This window comes from Sciurus carolinensis, chromosome 5 (assembly GCF_902686445.1).
Source record: "Sciurus carolinensis chromosome 5, mSciCar1.2, whole genome shotgun sequence".
NCBI classification, from domain to species: domain Eukaryota; kingdom Metazoa; phylum Chordata; class Mammalia; order Rodentia; family Sciuridae; genus Sciurus; species Sciurus carolinensis.
Window position 1 is genome coordinate 82041463 of NC_062217.1, and position 18016 is coordinate 82059478.

At 33.0% G+C, this 18016-nt stretch overlaps 1 protein-coding gene across 1 annotated transcript in view; it reads right to left on the reverse strand.

Moving 5' to 3' along the window:
• Nucleotides 1-4828: 4828 nt before the first annotated feature.
• The window catches only part of Nup58 (nucleoporin 58), a 38979-nt gene continuing 25791 nt past the window's right edge, over nucleotides 4829-18016 (reverse strand). The window contains exons 13-16 of the mRNA XM_047553117.1: nucleotides 15316-15517; nucleotides 9768-9866; nucleotides 8286-8381; nucleotides 4829-7038 (exon numbers count right to left, since the gene is read on the reverse strand). Of these exons, the coding sequence (XP_047409073.1) occupies nucleotides 6869-7038; nucleotides 8286-8381; nucleotides 9768-9866; nucleotides 15316-15517 (567 nt within the window). The 3' untranslated portion in view covers nucleotides 4829-6868. The remainder of the gene's footprint in view (nucleotides 7039-8285; nucleotides 8382-9767; nucleotides 9867-15315; nucleotides 15518-18016) is intronic.

Genomic DNA, 18016 nt, shown 5'->3' on the forward strand with positions numbered 1-18016 from the left:
TAATTGGTCATAATAGTTTACCTTTTCTTCTGCCAAGATTTTTTTTTTTTTTTTTTTTTTTTGCAGTACTGGGGATGAAACCCAGGGCCTCACGCATGCTAGGCAAGTGCTCTACCACGGAGCTACATCCCCAGTCCTTAACTTCATAAATTGTAATTGCAATAAAAAGTGCTATTAAATTTGGAAAACCACATCTAGCAGACGGCATTAACTATTTTGATAATCGATTTAAAATTTTTTTCACAGGAATGACAACTGGGATCTGGGTGCATTTTATCACCATCACTTAGTACTTACATGACTCTGGGCAAATTTCTTGGTTGCTTCACTCATCTGTAAAGGGGAAAGGATCATACCACCTACCTTAGATTTACTGTGGCACTTTAACCCGAAGCTCGTGGAACCTTTTCAACTGTAAAGGGCTCTGTAAAGTGGCATGTTTTTGTAAAATCCTGCCACTACACTCTGATTAGTCTGTCTCTAGCCACCTAGCTGAGCCTTTTACAAGCATTTCCTCACATAGAGTTTTAATGACAAATATGAAACACTACACTGCAAAAATCTCGAATGTCTTAATACTTTTCTCCTCCCATAGCTTTTACTCAGTCCCAAAAATCATTTAAAAAGACATTTTGACTACATAAAAAAATTAAAACATCTACACAAAACAAAAAACCTTAAACAGAAGTAAACAAGTAACAAACATTTTGCAACACATAAGACAAATATTTTAAATATAAAAATGTTTTCAGCAACTTGATGTGGGATATAATTTTCACTGAAAAACAACATAGGTGCAAGACTAGAGTTTAAAAATCTTTCCAAACATCTCTATGGATAGAAAATGATTGTAATTAGAACTCTCAAATAGCTAATACCCACATGAGAATCTCCCTCACAAAACAATGCTAATAAAACTAGATGCCAGTATCAGCTCTCCTAGCAGTAGAACTATTTCTAATACCAAAAGGAACCAGTTAGAATATGGACAGATATATTAAGCTATTGAAAAGAATGAAGAAAAAACTGTATCAAGATACAAAGAAAGTTAGAGCCAGGCATGGTAGCGCATGACTGTAACCCCAGCTGCTTGGGAGGCTGAGGCAGGACCATGAATTCAAGGCCACCCTCAGCAACTTGGCAATGTCTTAAGTAACTTAGCAAGATTCTGTCTCAAAATAAAATATAAAGCCAGCACAGTGGGGCATGCCTGTAATCTCAGAGGCTCGGGAGGCTGAGGCAGAAGGGTCGCAAGTTCAAAGTCAGCCTCAGCAAAAGCAAGGTGTTAAGCAACTCAGTGAGACCCTGTCTCTAAACAAAATACAAAATAGGGCTGGGGATGTGGTTCAGTAGTTGATGGCCCCTAGGTTCAATCCCAATTAAAAAAAACTAAAAGTTAACAAGAACTTCCTCTGAAGTATTATTTGCTTTTTATTTTAAACACCTTTCTGTTGTTCAAATTATTATGGTGTCATCTTACCAGTGCTGGGATAGAATTGAGGGCCTCATACATGTGGGCAAGTAGCTATCACTGAGCCCCAAGGATTATTTTTAATTAAAAAAATGTGACTTTTTAAAATTGTAAATTTCATTAAAATATTCATCCCTTAAAACCACCTATTGATGTTTTGATTCCCCTAAGCCAAATTAATCTCTGCATACTCAAGAATTTTCTTTGCTATCTTTATCACTTAACAAGATCACTTATTTTACAGGCTGTGGACAGCAAAAGCCTAAACTCTAGATAAGACTGCCTCAGTTTGAATTGTGGATCATCCGCCTGAGAGCTGAGTGGTAAGCTATTTAACTTCTCATTTCCTCATTTAACTTCCCACTTCCTCCTCTTTTAAAAAGCAAGAATAGTACTGTCACAAGACTGAGGATTAAATGAGTTAATATATGGAAAGTTCTTAGGAGAAAGCCTTAGAGTTGAGCATGGTGGCACACACCTGCAATCCCAGAGGCTTGGTAGGTTGAGGCAGGAAGATCACACGTTTAAAGCCAGTCTCAGCAACTTACTGAGACCCCATCTCAAGATAAAAAATAAAAAGGGTTGGGGAAAGTGGTTCAGTGATTAAGCACTCCTGGGTTCAATCCCTGATACCAAAAAAAAAAAAAAAAAAAAGAGTAAGCTTGGCCCCTACTTAGTCCTGAATGTGAGCTAACATTACTTAGTGTACAATATCCTAATTATATTTATATCCCTCTAACTTCCTATCATTGGCTCACAAACACAGCAAATGAAGAAATTCAACAGTCTTGCTACCAAGGGATTCAAAGAGGTGGGTATGCCAAAAAAGGAGGTCTCTCCAAGTTAAACACTTTTTAGTACTGTGATCTTTGTAAGCCTGGGAGGGTTGTTTTAATTGACAATAGGAAGTAAAAATCAGATTGAATGAGTAGGAAAAGGCAAAAACCATTCTGCACCAGGACCTATTTTTCCACAATTCCCAACTCTTCCCTTTATCTGCTGCTCTTGTAGAACCTGAAGCTTCTTGCCTATTTTCATGGTTCCCTTGGGCTGCTTAAAGTCCCACTGACATTTCTTTATCTATACAGGCAAGAAAAAGACCATATCTTAGCTGGTCATGGCACACAGCAGCACTTCTCTGGGTTACGGGAATCATGAAACACTTCCTAGTAAATGACCTTCTTCATAGGAAATTGGAAAAAATGTCAAGAGATGGGATACACAATCCAGGTCTTGCTTCTTCCTAACACCCTTTATACACCAAATATTTTTCATCCTCCTTTCATCCATCCCTGTAGGCCTTAGTACTTACCTTATCTTGCTTTGTCTATAGTCTACAATGTACCTGTAATTTCACATATAAATTGTGTGATCACACTACCCTCAGTGCTTTTGCAGAGGTTAGGTACAGATATCAGTGTGCTACTGCTGATCACAGAAGGGCAATATCATATTGTGCTTTGAAATTAAAAATTCTTTCAAACCCTGGTTCCATAACTTAACAGATACGTAATCCTGAGGTAAGTTTCTTAACCTAAGCCTTCGTTCCTTCACCTATAAATTGGAGACCTCTAACATAGATCAATGTTGAGATAAAACAAAGTCAAGTAAATAAAACACAGATTATGCATTCAGAATGACAACGTTACAAAAGGCAAGGAAGACTTTGTGAATGAGATTTAAACTAAGCCCTCCAACTCAACAGTGCAGTACAGGCAGGCTTATTCACAGGGAATGGTATAGAGGAAAAAGGCTGTCAAAGAAAAATACCTTCTGCTAGACCACTAACACCAAATGCTTCACAAGACAAATACCCCAATATAATACTTCTAAAGTTACTATTCAAATTCACTTCTTGCAAAAATAAAAACAAACAAAAAACACTATGTAAGACTAGAAGGACATTAAGTTGAGCTGCACAGCACTTATTGAAGTACACACCAAAACAGGCTTATTGGGTAAGAGACCTTAGGGCTTTCTATATATGGCCAGTGTCCAAGAAAATCTGAGGTGAAGGGTCTAATCATGTAAATGACCTTGTTGCAGGATAAAAATCCACCTCAGAAATAAAACCAAGATGTTGTTAGGGAAAACAACCAACCAAGGACCTAGAAAAACTGCAAAATCTTGCTGAAGGAATAAAAAATGTACATATATTATGCTATACTAAAATTTCAATTCTCCCAGATCATATTAATAAATTTATTTGTGTAAATCCAATCAACATCAATAGAATTTTTAAAGAAAAATAGAAGTTGACAAAATGGGATATTGAAATTCATCTTAATGACAATGAAGCTGAGGTCTAAAAAAGTTATCTTGCTCAATATCATGCAGGGACAAGGGAGGGTTCTGAAACCAGCTGACTGCAGACATCTCATGGGAAAAATAATATCCATTAACAGGACTCCTACAAATCATTAAAAAAATTCCTAAATAACCTAGACAAAGGGTATAATGTGCACTTACATTAATATGCAAATAGCTTATATACATGTATATACAAACATTTGAAAGTTCAACCTCACAGGTATTTATTAGGATTATTATATTAGAAAAATTAGGATTGATAACTTGGAATACTGTGAATGCTAGGAAATGAGTACTTATATACAATGGTAGGATTGTATATTTATATAGTACCTTTTGAAGGCAGCCTGACATCAAAGCATACAATTTATATGCCCTTTCAGCAATTCCTTTTTCAGAATCATCCCAAAGAAACATTAACATGAGCACAAAAAGCCAAAAACTAGCACACTCACTGCAACTTCCTCTGAAAGTGGAAAGAACCTAACTGTCCCTGACAGGGAATAGCTGAACAGATCACTGGACATCCACTGGGGCACAGTATGTAAAACATAAATCTACATTGGTGACATGAAATATATTAATTATATACCACTAAGGGGAAACAAGCAAGTCACAGAATACATGGTTTTCTAAACCCACTGATTAAAGAAAAAGGAGGATCTGAAAAAGAATGATAAAATGTAAGAAAAAAAAATTTTTTTTAAAAAGGGAGAGAGAGAAAGAAGAGCATTTATACATATATGTTGAAAACAGGCATTTTTTTTAGAAGGATTTGCAAGGATATACACCAAACCTTTAGAGTAGACGTTCTGGGGAAGGACTGGGATTAGGCCTGTGAATTGAAGGAGTCTTTGCTTCTTACTCAATATTTTATATAACTAAAATTTTAATGTTTTTGTAATGTTGAGAAGATAAAAGCAAATGAAAAAACTTACTATCTCATGTTTAGTCTTGTTAAAGAGATGAATATAAGAAAAATACTAAAAACCAACTAAAGAGATTAAAAGAGAAATAATAAAATTACATAGTAAGAACAATCACTGACACCTATAAAGATTCAAAGCAACCGACACAATAAATTTTATTGTTTCCATAATAGGATCTAGACAAAGTGAAGACAATGGAGACAATGACAACACACTTAAAACTGCCATCACAAATTAATCTGTTACAAATTTCCAGTGGTTCCACATATTAAAATGTAAAATGTATGAAAAAAAAAACCCAAGAAATATAAATATTCAGATTTTTGCAACACAATGCGATGTCCTTTAAAAAAAAAAAAAAGTTTACAGAGAACTGTATGTAAATCTGACAGTAATTCAAAACAAAATCACACCTTTTTTCCTAACCTCCCCAATGATCTGGATCGGGGATTGCAGTAGTAGAGAAATATGCAAGAAAATAAGTTTAGTGCTCAGAGACAAAATAATTTTCCTAATTTTAATGCAATATGCAAAAAAAAAAAAGAATTCAAAAAAGCTAATCATTGCTATATGCAGATAAATATAACAGATTTGACAACAGTTTTATAATCAAACCCAACTAACATTGTACTAAAATATATATATATATGTGTATATATATATATGTGCGTGTGTATATATTTATATATGCAATACCTATTTTAGAAAAAAGGTGCCTTGGTGAAAATGATTCTGAAAATATTCACTGGTGCACATTTATGTACAAAAACGTCTATATAAAAAATTAAACTATTTTCAATGAAATTCCATGTTTACAGCCCATCTGAAAACTGTACTTGAAAGACAAATAGGTCTACCTAATGTTTTCTCTCTCAAATCATGGCTAAGGCAGTTCTCTTTCACCTACTTGACACCACTAATACTAATATAGACAAGTATTACACAGATGCAACTTGACATGCCTATGCATTATTACCTGGAGCTCTGTTCACTGTTAAAACTGGGGATTTTTTATAGTTGCTATAAAGAATATTTTTCTTTCTTAAAATATATTGTTTCTCTATTCCAAGTTAAGCACTTACTTAAGACATTAAGAGGCTATGAAGCCACTCCATTTGGTGTCAATATCAATAGCCCTATAAGAAAGAACTCTGTATTGGAATAGCTAGAAAAGTTCTCACTAAAGTAATAGTGCATCCTTCACCTGCATAGAGTCAATTTGGCTTAATAGCTCTTTGCCCCCAGAACACCAGTCTGGAGTTCAAATATGCTCCTGAAGGTCCATCCCAGATATGAAAAAAGATCTCATAGAAGCAATATGAGACTACTACAGGGTAATAAAAAAAAAATTGTTAAATTCTGTTTGATGAGTCTTTCAGCATTCCTTATTCAGAGTAGCTGCTAAAAGTTAAGGAGAAAACAAAATGGAAAAGACTGCAGCAATGAAGTTGAGTTGGTCAAAATACATCAGTAACCACTTAATAAATCTTTAAGCAAACAAATGAAATGACAGGGTACCTCTAGCTCATCATTCTATAAGCAGTGAGGATTTGAAGCTTTTAGGTGAAAAATTGAATACCCTTAGAAAAGGGGAACAGTCTGAGGCAAAAGTTGTAGGTCTGTAAATATATATTTTATATGCACACACAACTGTGTGTATTATTCTGTATATTTACATACATATTCACAAGATGCCCTGCAGTGTAGTTCAAAAGGCCTTTGACAAACTACTTCTATTACAGGCCCTAGAGTTCATACCATCTACATAAGAAACCAATGTGCATATATTCACATAATGTAAACCTTATCAACAAAAACATTGCTATTAACACTAGGTTAAATAATAGACGTTAGGTCATTTTTTAAACTGCTATTAGTGATGTAATCACAACATTTCTTACATAGAGAATCAAAAATAATGGGAAAACAAAAAACAAAAAACAAAAACCCAAACAAACAAAACCCACCACAATTGGAGTTCAAATTCACAAGAAAGAAGATGTTCAGTATGGCAAACAAAGTTCAAATTCCAGAGTAGGGAAAAATATCAAAATTTTATAAATCTCCTGGGATGCAATTTAATTAATGCATCATTAGAAAAATAGGTTCAGAATGAACGGTGCTGCTGAGGATTCTCTTAACACATCAACCCATATGTTTATCTTTTTCCTCTTTTGTTTCCAGCTGGAGGTTTCTTCAACTGAAGGAGTTGTCCTCCTGTTCCAAAACCTGCAGAGGCAGGATTGGACACCCCAAATGTCAAACCAGCTGATGCCGTGATGCCAGGATTGCTGAAGTTAAACCCAGATGTACTTGAGCTGCCAAAGCCTTATGTTTAGGGAAGAAAATATTCGTATCAGAAGTCAAATCATAAAACACAAATACAGAAAATGGGGATGAGCAGTAAACTTCTATCTGAAAAAATACATAATTTGTAAGAACGGCAAATTATCTTAGGCCCCTGAATTTCTACCATGGAATCTCACGGGAAAATAATTTAGCTAACAACTAAGTGGCATCTTGAAAGCCAGAGGTTTAGTAATACAGGCCAAAGGAGAAACCTTAGCACAAAAAACTGAAATCTACAGAAAACTTCAAGTTGCCAAAAACTTTTCCATTAATTAAATAAGTTAAGGTGTCTTCCTCCTCAGCCCCACCAAAAACACTCTGTCATCAAGTACAAGACTTTCACAACATCTGCGATCCCAAACCCTCCAAGAAAGCCTAAACTCACAATATTCAAGACAGAGGACACATCAAAGAGCAGTACTTATTGTTTTCATTTTAGACAAAGTCCTGCATAATTGAGATCAAGTACTAGTACTGACTTGTTTACTAAAACAGTATTTATAGTCTTGATAGCAATGAATTGTACATCTTAACACTACTGGAACTGCTAATTTTAAACACTACTTAACATAAGCAGAATTTCCTTCAAATTTCCTGAATTTAAAACACATGTTTAACAGTGTTATGTCATTATTTTGGACATAATATTTATCCCCAAGCACTGCACATTCAAACAAGCCATTATTTATATATAAAGAGTAAATGTAAAATAGATGAAATTTGGAATTTTCCACTGGAAAAGTCAAAAGACTACATCTATTTTAGAAAGGAAACAAAGAACAAAATTAGTTGTTTTTGTAAGATTGTGGTATTCTTAAAATTGGAGGGGTTTAAAGAACAATTCTTTAGAATAAATGGCTCTCCCAGATGAACAATGATTAAAAACTAAACCAAACCAAACAAAAACCAGGTTAAACTTTTACAATGATAGGTTCATTCTGCAATAATAAAGAAAACTGCTTAACCACGAATCTGTACTTAAGTAAAAGAAGATACAATTACTTATTAAATCAAACTATGAAGGTTTGTTAGAAAATATTTAACACATCTTTCCTTTAGTTCATAAGAAAGACAGCTATGTAATTAGTCAGGCTTGCATGCTTCATCCAGGAAGTAAAAAAATGAATCAGGGATCTTTTTGAATAACTGGAAATAACACTTATACTTTTAAGTTAAATAATTTCCACCTTTAAATTCACCTGGAATTCAGGTAGAAACACACAAACCTGCACTAAGACTTCCTGAGGGTTTATTTGTTGCTCCAAATCCAAATGTGGAGGCCCCTGTGGTGCTGCATCCAAAACCAGAGCTAGTTCCAAATCCTAGTGGAAGGGTAATAGAGAAATATACAATGGTACATAAAACACGGGTTAAAGGTTACACACAATAAAACCAAAAATTATTAAAGGTCTAACAAAAACACTGTTCAAAAACAGGGCCTTATTAAGAAAATCTGTTATTTATTCCTGTGCATAAGTATAAGAAACAGATTATTTTTTCTTCTTAATGTTCTAGAAATGTGATCACTGAAATATGATTTTAAACAGTTATAAACATATCTACTTGAGGGGTACTTTGTTTTGGGGAAAAAAAAACTGGCTAAATTCACAAGTAAGTATAACATGCACAACAATGTACACACTGAATACCACAAGATTATTTTACTCTGCTCTTTACCAAACACTTTTGGTTAATTAAAAATCTTTACATTGAAAAACTACATAACAATTCACTGAAACAGATTTGTGTCAACTATTGTCTATGTTAACGGTGGGAAAATGGAAGTAGGGCAGCATAGTTTTCCTCTTAAGTTTTTAAAACTTAAAACAGCTTTTATCACAAAGTTCATGAAGAGATTTTACGTAGCTAAAGAACAGTTTCCCCGATGTTCTATGTAAATAAAATTCAAATTCTTTCTAGGCTACACTGTAATAGCTTATCTAAAATGCCGAGACTGACAGTTATCACTATCTACAAATCTTAGAAACAGTATGACAAACTGGATTATAAATCACAGAAATTATGCTGCCTGTTATGATTCCAGTAATTCCTAATATAGAACAATCTATCTTAAATAATCATAATTTATGTCTTCCCTGTTGTATTTTAGTGGAAATAAGGGAACCTTGTTCATTACATTACAATGTGTTTTTCAAAAGACAACTTCTAATTATTCAAAGAAATGTGAACGCATTTGTATTTAGTATGATGCTTTTGCATCATTACTGAAATAAGCTCAACTGCTTATGTATACAAGTATGCCAAAACTGCTTAGAAATGGAAGCCAAGTTGTTTAATTTACAGTAAGATTAATTCGCCATTTAAAGTGCTCATCATCATGGAAAAAAAGATAATGATTAGGAAACCGTTATGACATCCAGAAGTCCATTGGAGTCTAAAGATTAAGTAATTTTTAAAAAATTTATTGAAACTAAGTAATTCTAAAGTTCATATCAGCATATTGATTTGAAAATATGAACATCCCTACCACTTAATTTTAATACTTTTTAATATTTACCACAGAAGATGAAATGATTTTTTTAAGTTCTAAATCTAATACTAGAATGCAATGATTGTTTGGAGAATCATTTTGCCAGATGGAACCTTAACTTGCAAAACAGCAGAGGATCCTTAGAAATTGTTTTACAGACTAGTATAAATTCAAATGTATAATAGTTCAATGAAATATTAGAAAAGTTAAAGTGTACCTCCAAGGTTTGAAGAACCTAAGCCACTTGATTGCAAGCCAGTGCCAATACCTGAGCCGAATGGCGTTCCAAAACTAACTCCCAGAGATGGCTGTGGCCCTGGTATAAAAAAAAAATGGGGGGGGAAAACAAATTTGCCTTACTCTTTCGAGATTAAAATTCCTTTATGAAATAATTTTTAAACTGAACAGTGATTACTTTTAACAATTCCATTTGTTAAAACTTGGTTTTCGAGATGTCTTTCTGACCTAACTTATCTGCCCAAAGTGATTTACTATCAAAAAAAATCTTTTTAATTAACCTGCTCAAAACTATATTGAGGCTTACGAAAATGAAAGTTAGTTTATATCTATGAAATAATTTTAAGTCTTACTATATCATAAATTATAGTTCTTTTAGATTTACTTATAGAATTATTTTAGTTCTCCCCACTTGTTTTCTGATAAAACTGGTATAATCAGTAAAGGCTTTTATTCTTTTTTTTTTTTTTTTTTCAAACAAGTTCCTAAGTGTTAGAGTCAAGTCTCAATTGATCAAAAGAGACTGACACTAACATGGCAAAACTATCATGTTACTTCATAAGAGTACCCAAAAAACTAGGCATGATTTTTTATATGATATATAAATGATATATACAATAAATAGATAAAAAACAAGACAATGATTTATTTTATTAAATTTATTGTTCATTTTAAAGCAAACCAATTACACAGTAACATGACAATTCCAACTTGTTCACAAAAAGTGATAATTGAGTTCTATTCTTCAGCTCAGCTACATTACACCACTTATCACCTGATTAAATAGATAGGTAATGAACATTTACAAAGGCACCGCTGTGTACCTTGACAAATTCAATACATTCAAGATTTCAATTCAGAAGTTTCTTTCCAACATTTTGGAAAATGTACTCAGATACAGAACGTTTAGTTATCCTTTTCCCGTCTGTTACTTTAAAGATTTTGGCTGAGTTTGTCTGGCAAAATAGCATCAAACTTACTAGCCTCTCTTTTTAACTACTACTTTTTGTTTTTTCTTAAGCTAAGCAGAATACAAAAATCTAAAAATCTCAGTTGATAAATAATTTATGAAAATTACTCAATAAATTTCATAGTACAATCTTCAGTCTTGTCTTTTTCAAGCACAGTGATCAGTGCATCTCAAAGTTGAGGGAATGCCAAAGTAAAACACATCTTAAAATTTAAATTTTTAAAGAAATCAAAGCCTTCAAGTTGTTCAATGAAGAATGAGGTTTATATATTCAAAAGGTAGTGTAAAACTATAAAGCATTAAAAAAAAAAATGAGGAACTACATTTTGCTACATGCTGGGACAGAAACTGGACTTTTCAAATAGCTTCTATCCAGAAAATAAAGACTAATAACTAATAGCGGCCAGAGTTCTTATACTACTATTAAAAAAATAAATTAAAAAAGGATTTAAATTTTTACATCCAGTTTGAGATCAATTTGAGAATATAATACCTGCCTAGCAGCTCTTTTGTAAAATGTTACTATAGGAAAAAGAAAATAAGCATATTACTTTTTTTATTTCTAACAAAAATAATATGTAGAAAACACATGTCCAGTTTCTTTAACATTGAGAGACTTAAGTGTCACATGTTAATAGGAGGCACTGCTGGTGGAAGACCCTAAAGAATAATGCACACCACAGCCCTCAGCCTTCTAAGTTGTAAGAGTTACTCAAATAGCATGTTTTTTTTTGTTGTGTGTGGGTCTGTTTTTTAGAGCAACAGAATAGTTTCTGTAATCAATAGTTAGGTTATCAAGAATTCATATAGCTAACAATGACAAGACTTTCCATTGCACAACAGATACATGGTAGTGAGTTTTGGACCTTCATACAAATTCTGAAGGCAACATCATTTATAAAACTAGTAGGCAAATGTATAACATTTTTTAATAGTATAAACTTATCATAAATATCTCCCACACCAAAGTATTAGCATATATTACACTCTGGCCGCCATATATATTAGTTTCACTATTAGAAAGCAGAACCAAAATCCTTCAGGCAAAAGTTACATAAACAATTCAAGTCTGCTTTAAAATCTGAATAATCATTCAATGAGAGGCTCTTAGTTCCATAAATAAAACCAAGTTAATAGTAATATATACCAATGATTGCCCAAAGTGAAATCTTCATGTAGAGTAACATTTTACAAAAGTTACCATAAGATATATTCACACGAAACAAAATGAGATTTAGCACTGTCATTCATATTTTCCAGAATAAATTCTACTTTCTTAAAAGTAAAAACTGCATTCACAGGAAAAGGACTAAAGTGCTAAATTTTTTTTTTTATAATTTTCTATTGTCACTAAAAATACCTAATGCAGTTAGTACAGTTAATTCCTAAGTCATCTTTTTTAAAATAATAATTTTTCTTAAAAAACCAAAATGCCTTTTCCCCAGTTTGAAAAACTTTACTTACTGATTTGATGGGGAACATTCCTTTGGTTGTTGAATACAACAAAATCACAAAACCACAAGAAACTAGGATAAAATACTCAAAGTTCCCTATTTAACACTACACTTTAAATATCCAGACTGTCACTAGAAGCTAGAAAGTAGGAATTTCTAACAAATGTCTCAGCTCTCCTTAAACAGTAGTTAAGTCACATGAGAAAAATCATACGAAGTAAACATCAAGAATGTTTAAAAGTGTCAGAACAGCAAAATTCAATTCTAGTACAATGCTTTAAAAGTCCACTCTAAATTAAAATTGTACTGAAAAGCTTAATGCAAATGTCTTTGTAGGAGGCTTGAGGCATTTGTGAACAAGTATACTCAAGATCTACTAACATATAACTTATCCATGTACTGATGCTCATTTCATACATAAATAGCCTGCTGATTTTTCAGCAATTCTCTTTGCCTTCAGAACAAACTTCCATAAATCACACATGCCTAAGTCCTACTGTAAATTGTTTCATTAAGAAAGAATTGGAGTCTGGGAGTGTAGCTTAGTGGTAAAGTGTGTGTTTAATATGTATGAGGACCTGGGTTCGATCCCCAATAACATTAAAAAAAAAAAAGTTGAAGAAGGATCAATAAGTCATTTAAATCCACCCTCCTACCTCTGAGAGAAACATTCAGAAAGCAGTTTAAGAAAAGCTATCTGCTCTATGTCATATTTCTAATGAAATCAAGAACGTATATGCAAATAAAACTGAAAATCTTCTGATAACTCAAAGTGTGTACAGATCAACAGTGATGTATAAAAACAGTGAACAAGTTCTATCTCACTTCATCTAGATGGTCTAGAATCTGTTATTGGCACTTATGAAAGATTTCATGAAAGGAACAAGGCAGAAGGAATATCTCTTTGGACACAAAACATAACCCTAATAAACAAGGACATTACTAATTGGGCTGTAACTCATAAAACTGTTACACGTTTAACTAACAGAGCTTATAAATCTCATAATCAGGATGACATGATTAGTGACTAAAACCACTGGCATACTGAATGGGAAGGTATAAAGGAATGAACTACAGAGTCTGGGAGACCTTTAGGGAAACAGAAGAGAGAGACATAATCCAAGATTATTGTCACTTTTGTTTAAGCTTCTCAGTTCTAAAAATTCATACAACCTATAAGTATTAATACTGTAAGACTGTTAGGTTCATACATTCTGATTCCTGCCATCTTATTAGACAGTCCCTAAGGGCTCCAAAATTGCAATACCACTAAAATCAGTAAATTTCCTCTGGCAAAAGAAAAAACAAAAACAAAAAAAACCAAACAACCTGGCAAAACTTACAGATAAAACTAAAGCATACGAGCAAAAGGCTCCTCAGGATGATTACTACAAATTAAGCTGTTATTTCTACTACCACAGAGAGCGAAGATCATTATTTCTACATCTACTTTTATAGCCCCCAAATCTAGCACATAGGAGGCACTCATATTTATAGAATGAACATACATGTTATGTTCATGAGCCCAAAATGTATGAGTGAAAATCTATTAATTTCTTTAAATTAGTCCACATTTTAAAAAGCAAAAAAACAGAACAACAAAAACCTTGATAGGTGATTTTGCTTCAAGTTTAGTTATTTACCATAGAATATAGTCATTTTAGATAACTGACTTTTCTCAAGCTTTATTATATTGGAAATCAATTATATTTAATGAACACTTAACCATACCCATGCTTATCTAATCTTCTTTAAAGAGTACTGGCTCTAAAAGTAAACTGGTACTATGGTTGATCTGATTAGCTGGTTAAATAATAATAAGAACTAATAGTTGTAATTTGGGGGTTGATTTTTCAAAGCAATCAATCCCATAATGACTTTTCCCCTCCATAACTTAAGAATACAATCCTATACTCCAGCCAGCTAGAGAGCTACTAAATAGTGCTTATGTGAGCCACTATTCACATGTGTCCAGCCATGGAACGTGGAGGATTTGGCATAGATGTATCAACCCTTTACTGATGGCAAGTCATTATCTGTTATCTCCAAATGTGAAGAACAATTCTTTAAACTGCCAACAGTTACTAGAAAATGTTTCTCTAGTACAGGCAGCCTGAATGCAATCTAAATATGTATTTTTAAAATTATTTTGTATTGGAAAATTCCATATCCAGACTATATGGAATTCCCAGAAAGACACGTGCTATAGAATAAACAAGCCTCAAAAATTAATGAATGATTAAAGAACAAAAATCAATACCCACTAAGACTATAGTTTCCTAAGACAAACTTGAAGCCTGACAAAAGGGAACAAGTAAGTCTCCCTACTTTCAAAAGACCAAATGAAACACTGTAGAACTACATCACAAAAATTTTTCTGATTTGAAGTGGAATTAAATCAAGGACTACAAGGATCTACTTTCCAGTATTTCACTATTTTCATCTGCTCAACTTCCCAGTTCCTACTTAACATGAAATCCACATCTCAAAATATCCTCTTCCTGCTGTTGCTACTGTTCTGTTTATTTTGAAAAGGAACAAATAATTCTAATATGTATATTCTTCAAAATTTGGCTTAGAGGACCTGTGTTCTATTTCTAGTCAAAGTACATACAAGCAAACGTCAACACATCTTCAGTCAATAAAAATCACACTGTATCCTGAATGTGGGTACTTTGCAATCATTATGCATGAAGGTGAGAATGCACCATCTTTCAGTATCATATATGAAAAATGCAACGGATGGATGGATCATCTCTGACTTTAAAACAAAAAAAATGATACAATCACAATTTTAGAATCTAACGGTTTTCTTAAATGTAATTCAGTAGTGAAACACCAAAGTCTAAAGGGTATTTATAGCAATACAGCAAATAACATTGAGTAAATTCACAATAGTCAATATCTGATGTATAATTATTGCTAGACTACCCTGCATTTTTTATCAGGTGTGTTTATAATTGTGTTAATCACAATTTTTAGACTACTGGAACAGCTATTCATAGAAATTTCTTCAGGGCTCACACAAAAGGAAGACTTATAAAAATGCACATAAATGTTCTGCATTTGAACAGTAAGAAGCTATAACTTGAATGCATTCAGACCTGTAGCAGGCTGTTGCTGCTGTGTAAGTGTTGCAGCCATGGCAACGGCTGCTGCATTTGGCATGGTGCTGAAAGGGGTGGGTCCAGTAGTAACTCTGGGTGCATTCTGCCACTTCTTAGCTTCTGTTCGCCTGGCTTCAAATACATCTACAGCATCTCCTAAGAACATTTTTCTGTAGCCAAGGTACTGTTCTTTGAGTACCTAAAGAAATGGGGGAGGGGTGGATAATCAAGTTCCTGGTTGACTATGATAATATGTAAATGATTATAACTATGAAATAAATTACTAGAAGTCTAAGAAACTGCCTATAATTTCCACCTAAACTGTAATGCATGTTGATGTGGAACTGTGAATTTCAGAGTTCTGTTGTTTCTTTGAATATTTTATTCCCAATTTTGCCATTTATCTTTTTTTTTTTTTTTTTTTGGGTGCTGGGGATCGAACCCAGGGCCTCGTGCTTACAAGGCAAGCACTCTACCAACTGAGCTATCTCCCCAGCCCCGCCATTTATCTTTTACAATATGCCACATAAAAGATTCTGGCTTCATGAGACCGTTGAAAATTGAGTCCACTAAGTTTTAGATAAGCAGAATAATGTTTAAATTAATATTAATGCCTGGAATGGTAGTGCATACTTGTAATCCCATTAACTTTGGAAGCTCAGGCAGAAGGACTGCAAATTTAAGGGTAACCTGGGCAATTTAGTGAGACCCTCAGTCACTTAGCAAGACACTGTCTCAAAATTTAAAAAAGGTGGGAGGGTCTAGTTCAGAGGTAAAGCATCCCTAAGTACAATCCCTAGTATACTCACACAAAATATTAATTATGAACCATTTTTCATGAAAAATTTCCCAAATGTCCAACCTTTCTATAACCTTTATGAAAAGCCAGCACTAAATATGTACATTTTTTAAAAAGGTCTGGGTGATACATACTAAAATGTCACACCTCAAGTAGAGAAAGGCTGGAGTAGGTATAACCAAGACTTCCACTCTACCAATATTGTTTGACTAGTGTATAGTGATGATGGCTGCTGTACCCAATCCCTCCCTGACTCAAGTTTTTAAGTTTATAACTCCAGAATAAAACTAAGGTCATTAATAGGAATGATTCTATTTTACATGAGAATTATTAAATGTGTTCATTAAAGATAAGTGTAATTTAGATAGTTTTATACCACTTTTTGAAGAGACAGAATTTTCACATTTCTTACCTTTCTTAACAGAAATAACTATGAGACATATTCAGCATATTGAAGTCTTATTGCTATTAATAGTATTTAAAAATTATCATTATATTTTTGTGTGGATGTCTGTACTTAATGCTCCAGTTCCAAACTTTGCTATCTTTATAATGGATTATAAAATGAACCTGCTAAGAACCAAAAATTGAGCAAAATGTGAAGTCAGAAGCAGGACATGTAATGTAAGAAAAACTTATTGTTCTCCCCCAAATTCATCCTTCCTTTACCTGTGCAATTCCAGGCAATTCCCAAAGTACAGCATCAGTAGCACATAAATTTTTAGTTCTATTTCAGATAATGGGAAATACTGATATGCCTTATAGAGACTTGAAAATGGCGATTAGTTAAAAAAAAAAAAAAAAAACTGACATCAACCATGAGTTACATAAGTAATTTCTAAAACTTCAAAATTTGCAAATGCCTCCAAGCCCTGGCTGGAGAAGGCAGTTTGAGTTTGGTTTCAACAGATTATCTAATGAAAATAGAAGGAAAAAAGCAAAACAAAACAAAACCCAAAAAACAAACACCTTGTGAGATTTCTGTAAGAAATGAACTACTTAAATTTATAGCTAGCTAGCTAGCTCACTAAATGGAGCTAAAACTAAATGCTAACCTACCACGTCTGATCACAGAATATTCTTTGGTTCTTGGTAGTATATTAAAAATAAATTTATTAAAGAAAGAGTAAGTCAAACTTTCATGTAAAGCTTATTCATCATGACCTGGGGCTATCTTATGCAAATCTCAATCTCACTGTTTTATGGTCACATTACCAAAAAGGATTTTTTCAAACCGGAGAGAAGACAGACAAAAAAAATCAGCACAGCACAGACTTCAAAGTGCCAAAATAGAATTGTTTAGTAGTTTAAAAGATTAAAAGTAACATTATAGACTGATAAAATATTCAAGAAAATCTGATAAAAATTCTTCCTTAAAAATTTTGATAAAGTTTATCGGATGTTAAAAATGTTAAAGAGAAAGGCTTAAAGCATGGTATCATTTCAAAAATGATATAATTTAAATGATTAACTTTTTAAAAGATTCTGTTACCATGCATTAGATTAAGCATGAAAATACTGGTTTGTACACTATTTAGACTCAGCTTTGGCTGCTTTGAATTTTAAAGGTTCTTCTGGACTACATATGACTCTAAGAATTTAATTACACTTGGCTTGGTTAGTTAGAAAAAGTATCTAATATTTCACTTAAATTTAAAAAATTAACATTACATGAGATATTCAGTGATAAATGATTTATATTACTGAATAAACACAGTGTTCCCTGTATGTAGAAGGGAGAAATATTGTCAATAAATAAATAAAATAAAACACATAACATTAAGTGTAAAAAGTCAGTGTAATATGACTTTTCTATTAAGAAGATTTATTTTCTGTAGTGTTACAGTGGTAAAGAAATGGAACAATCTAAACGTACATTACCAAGGATGGGTTAAACAA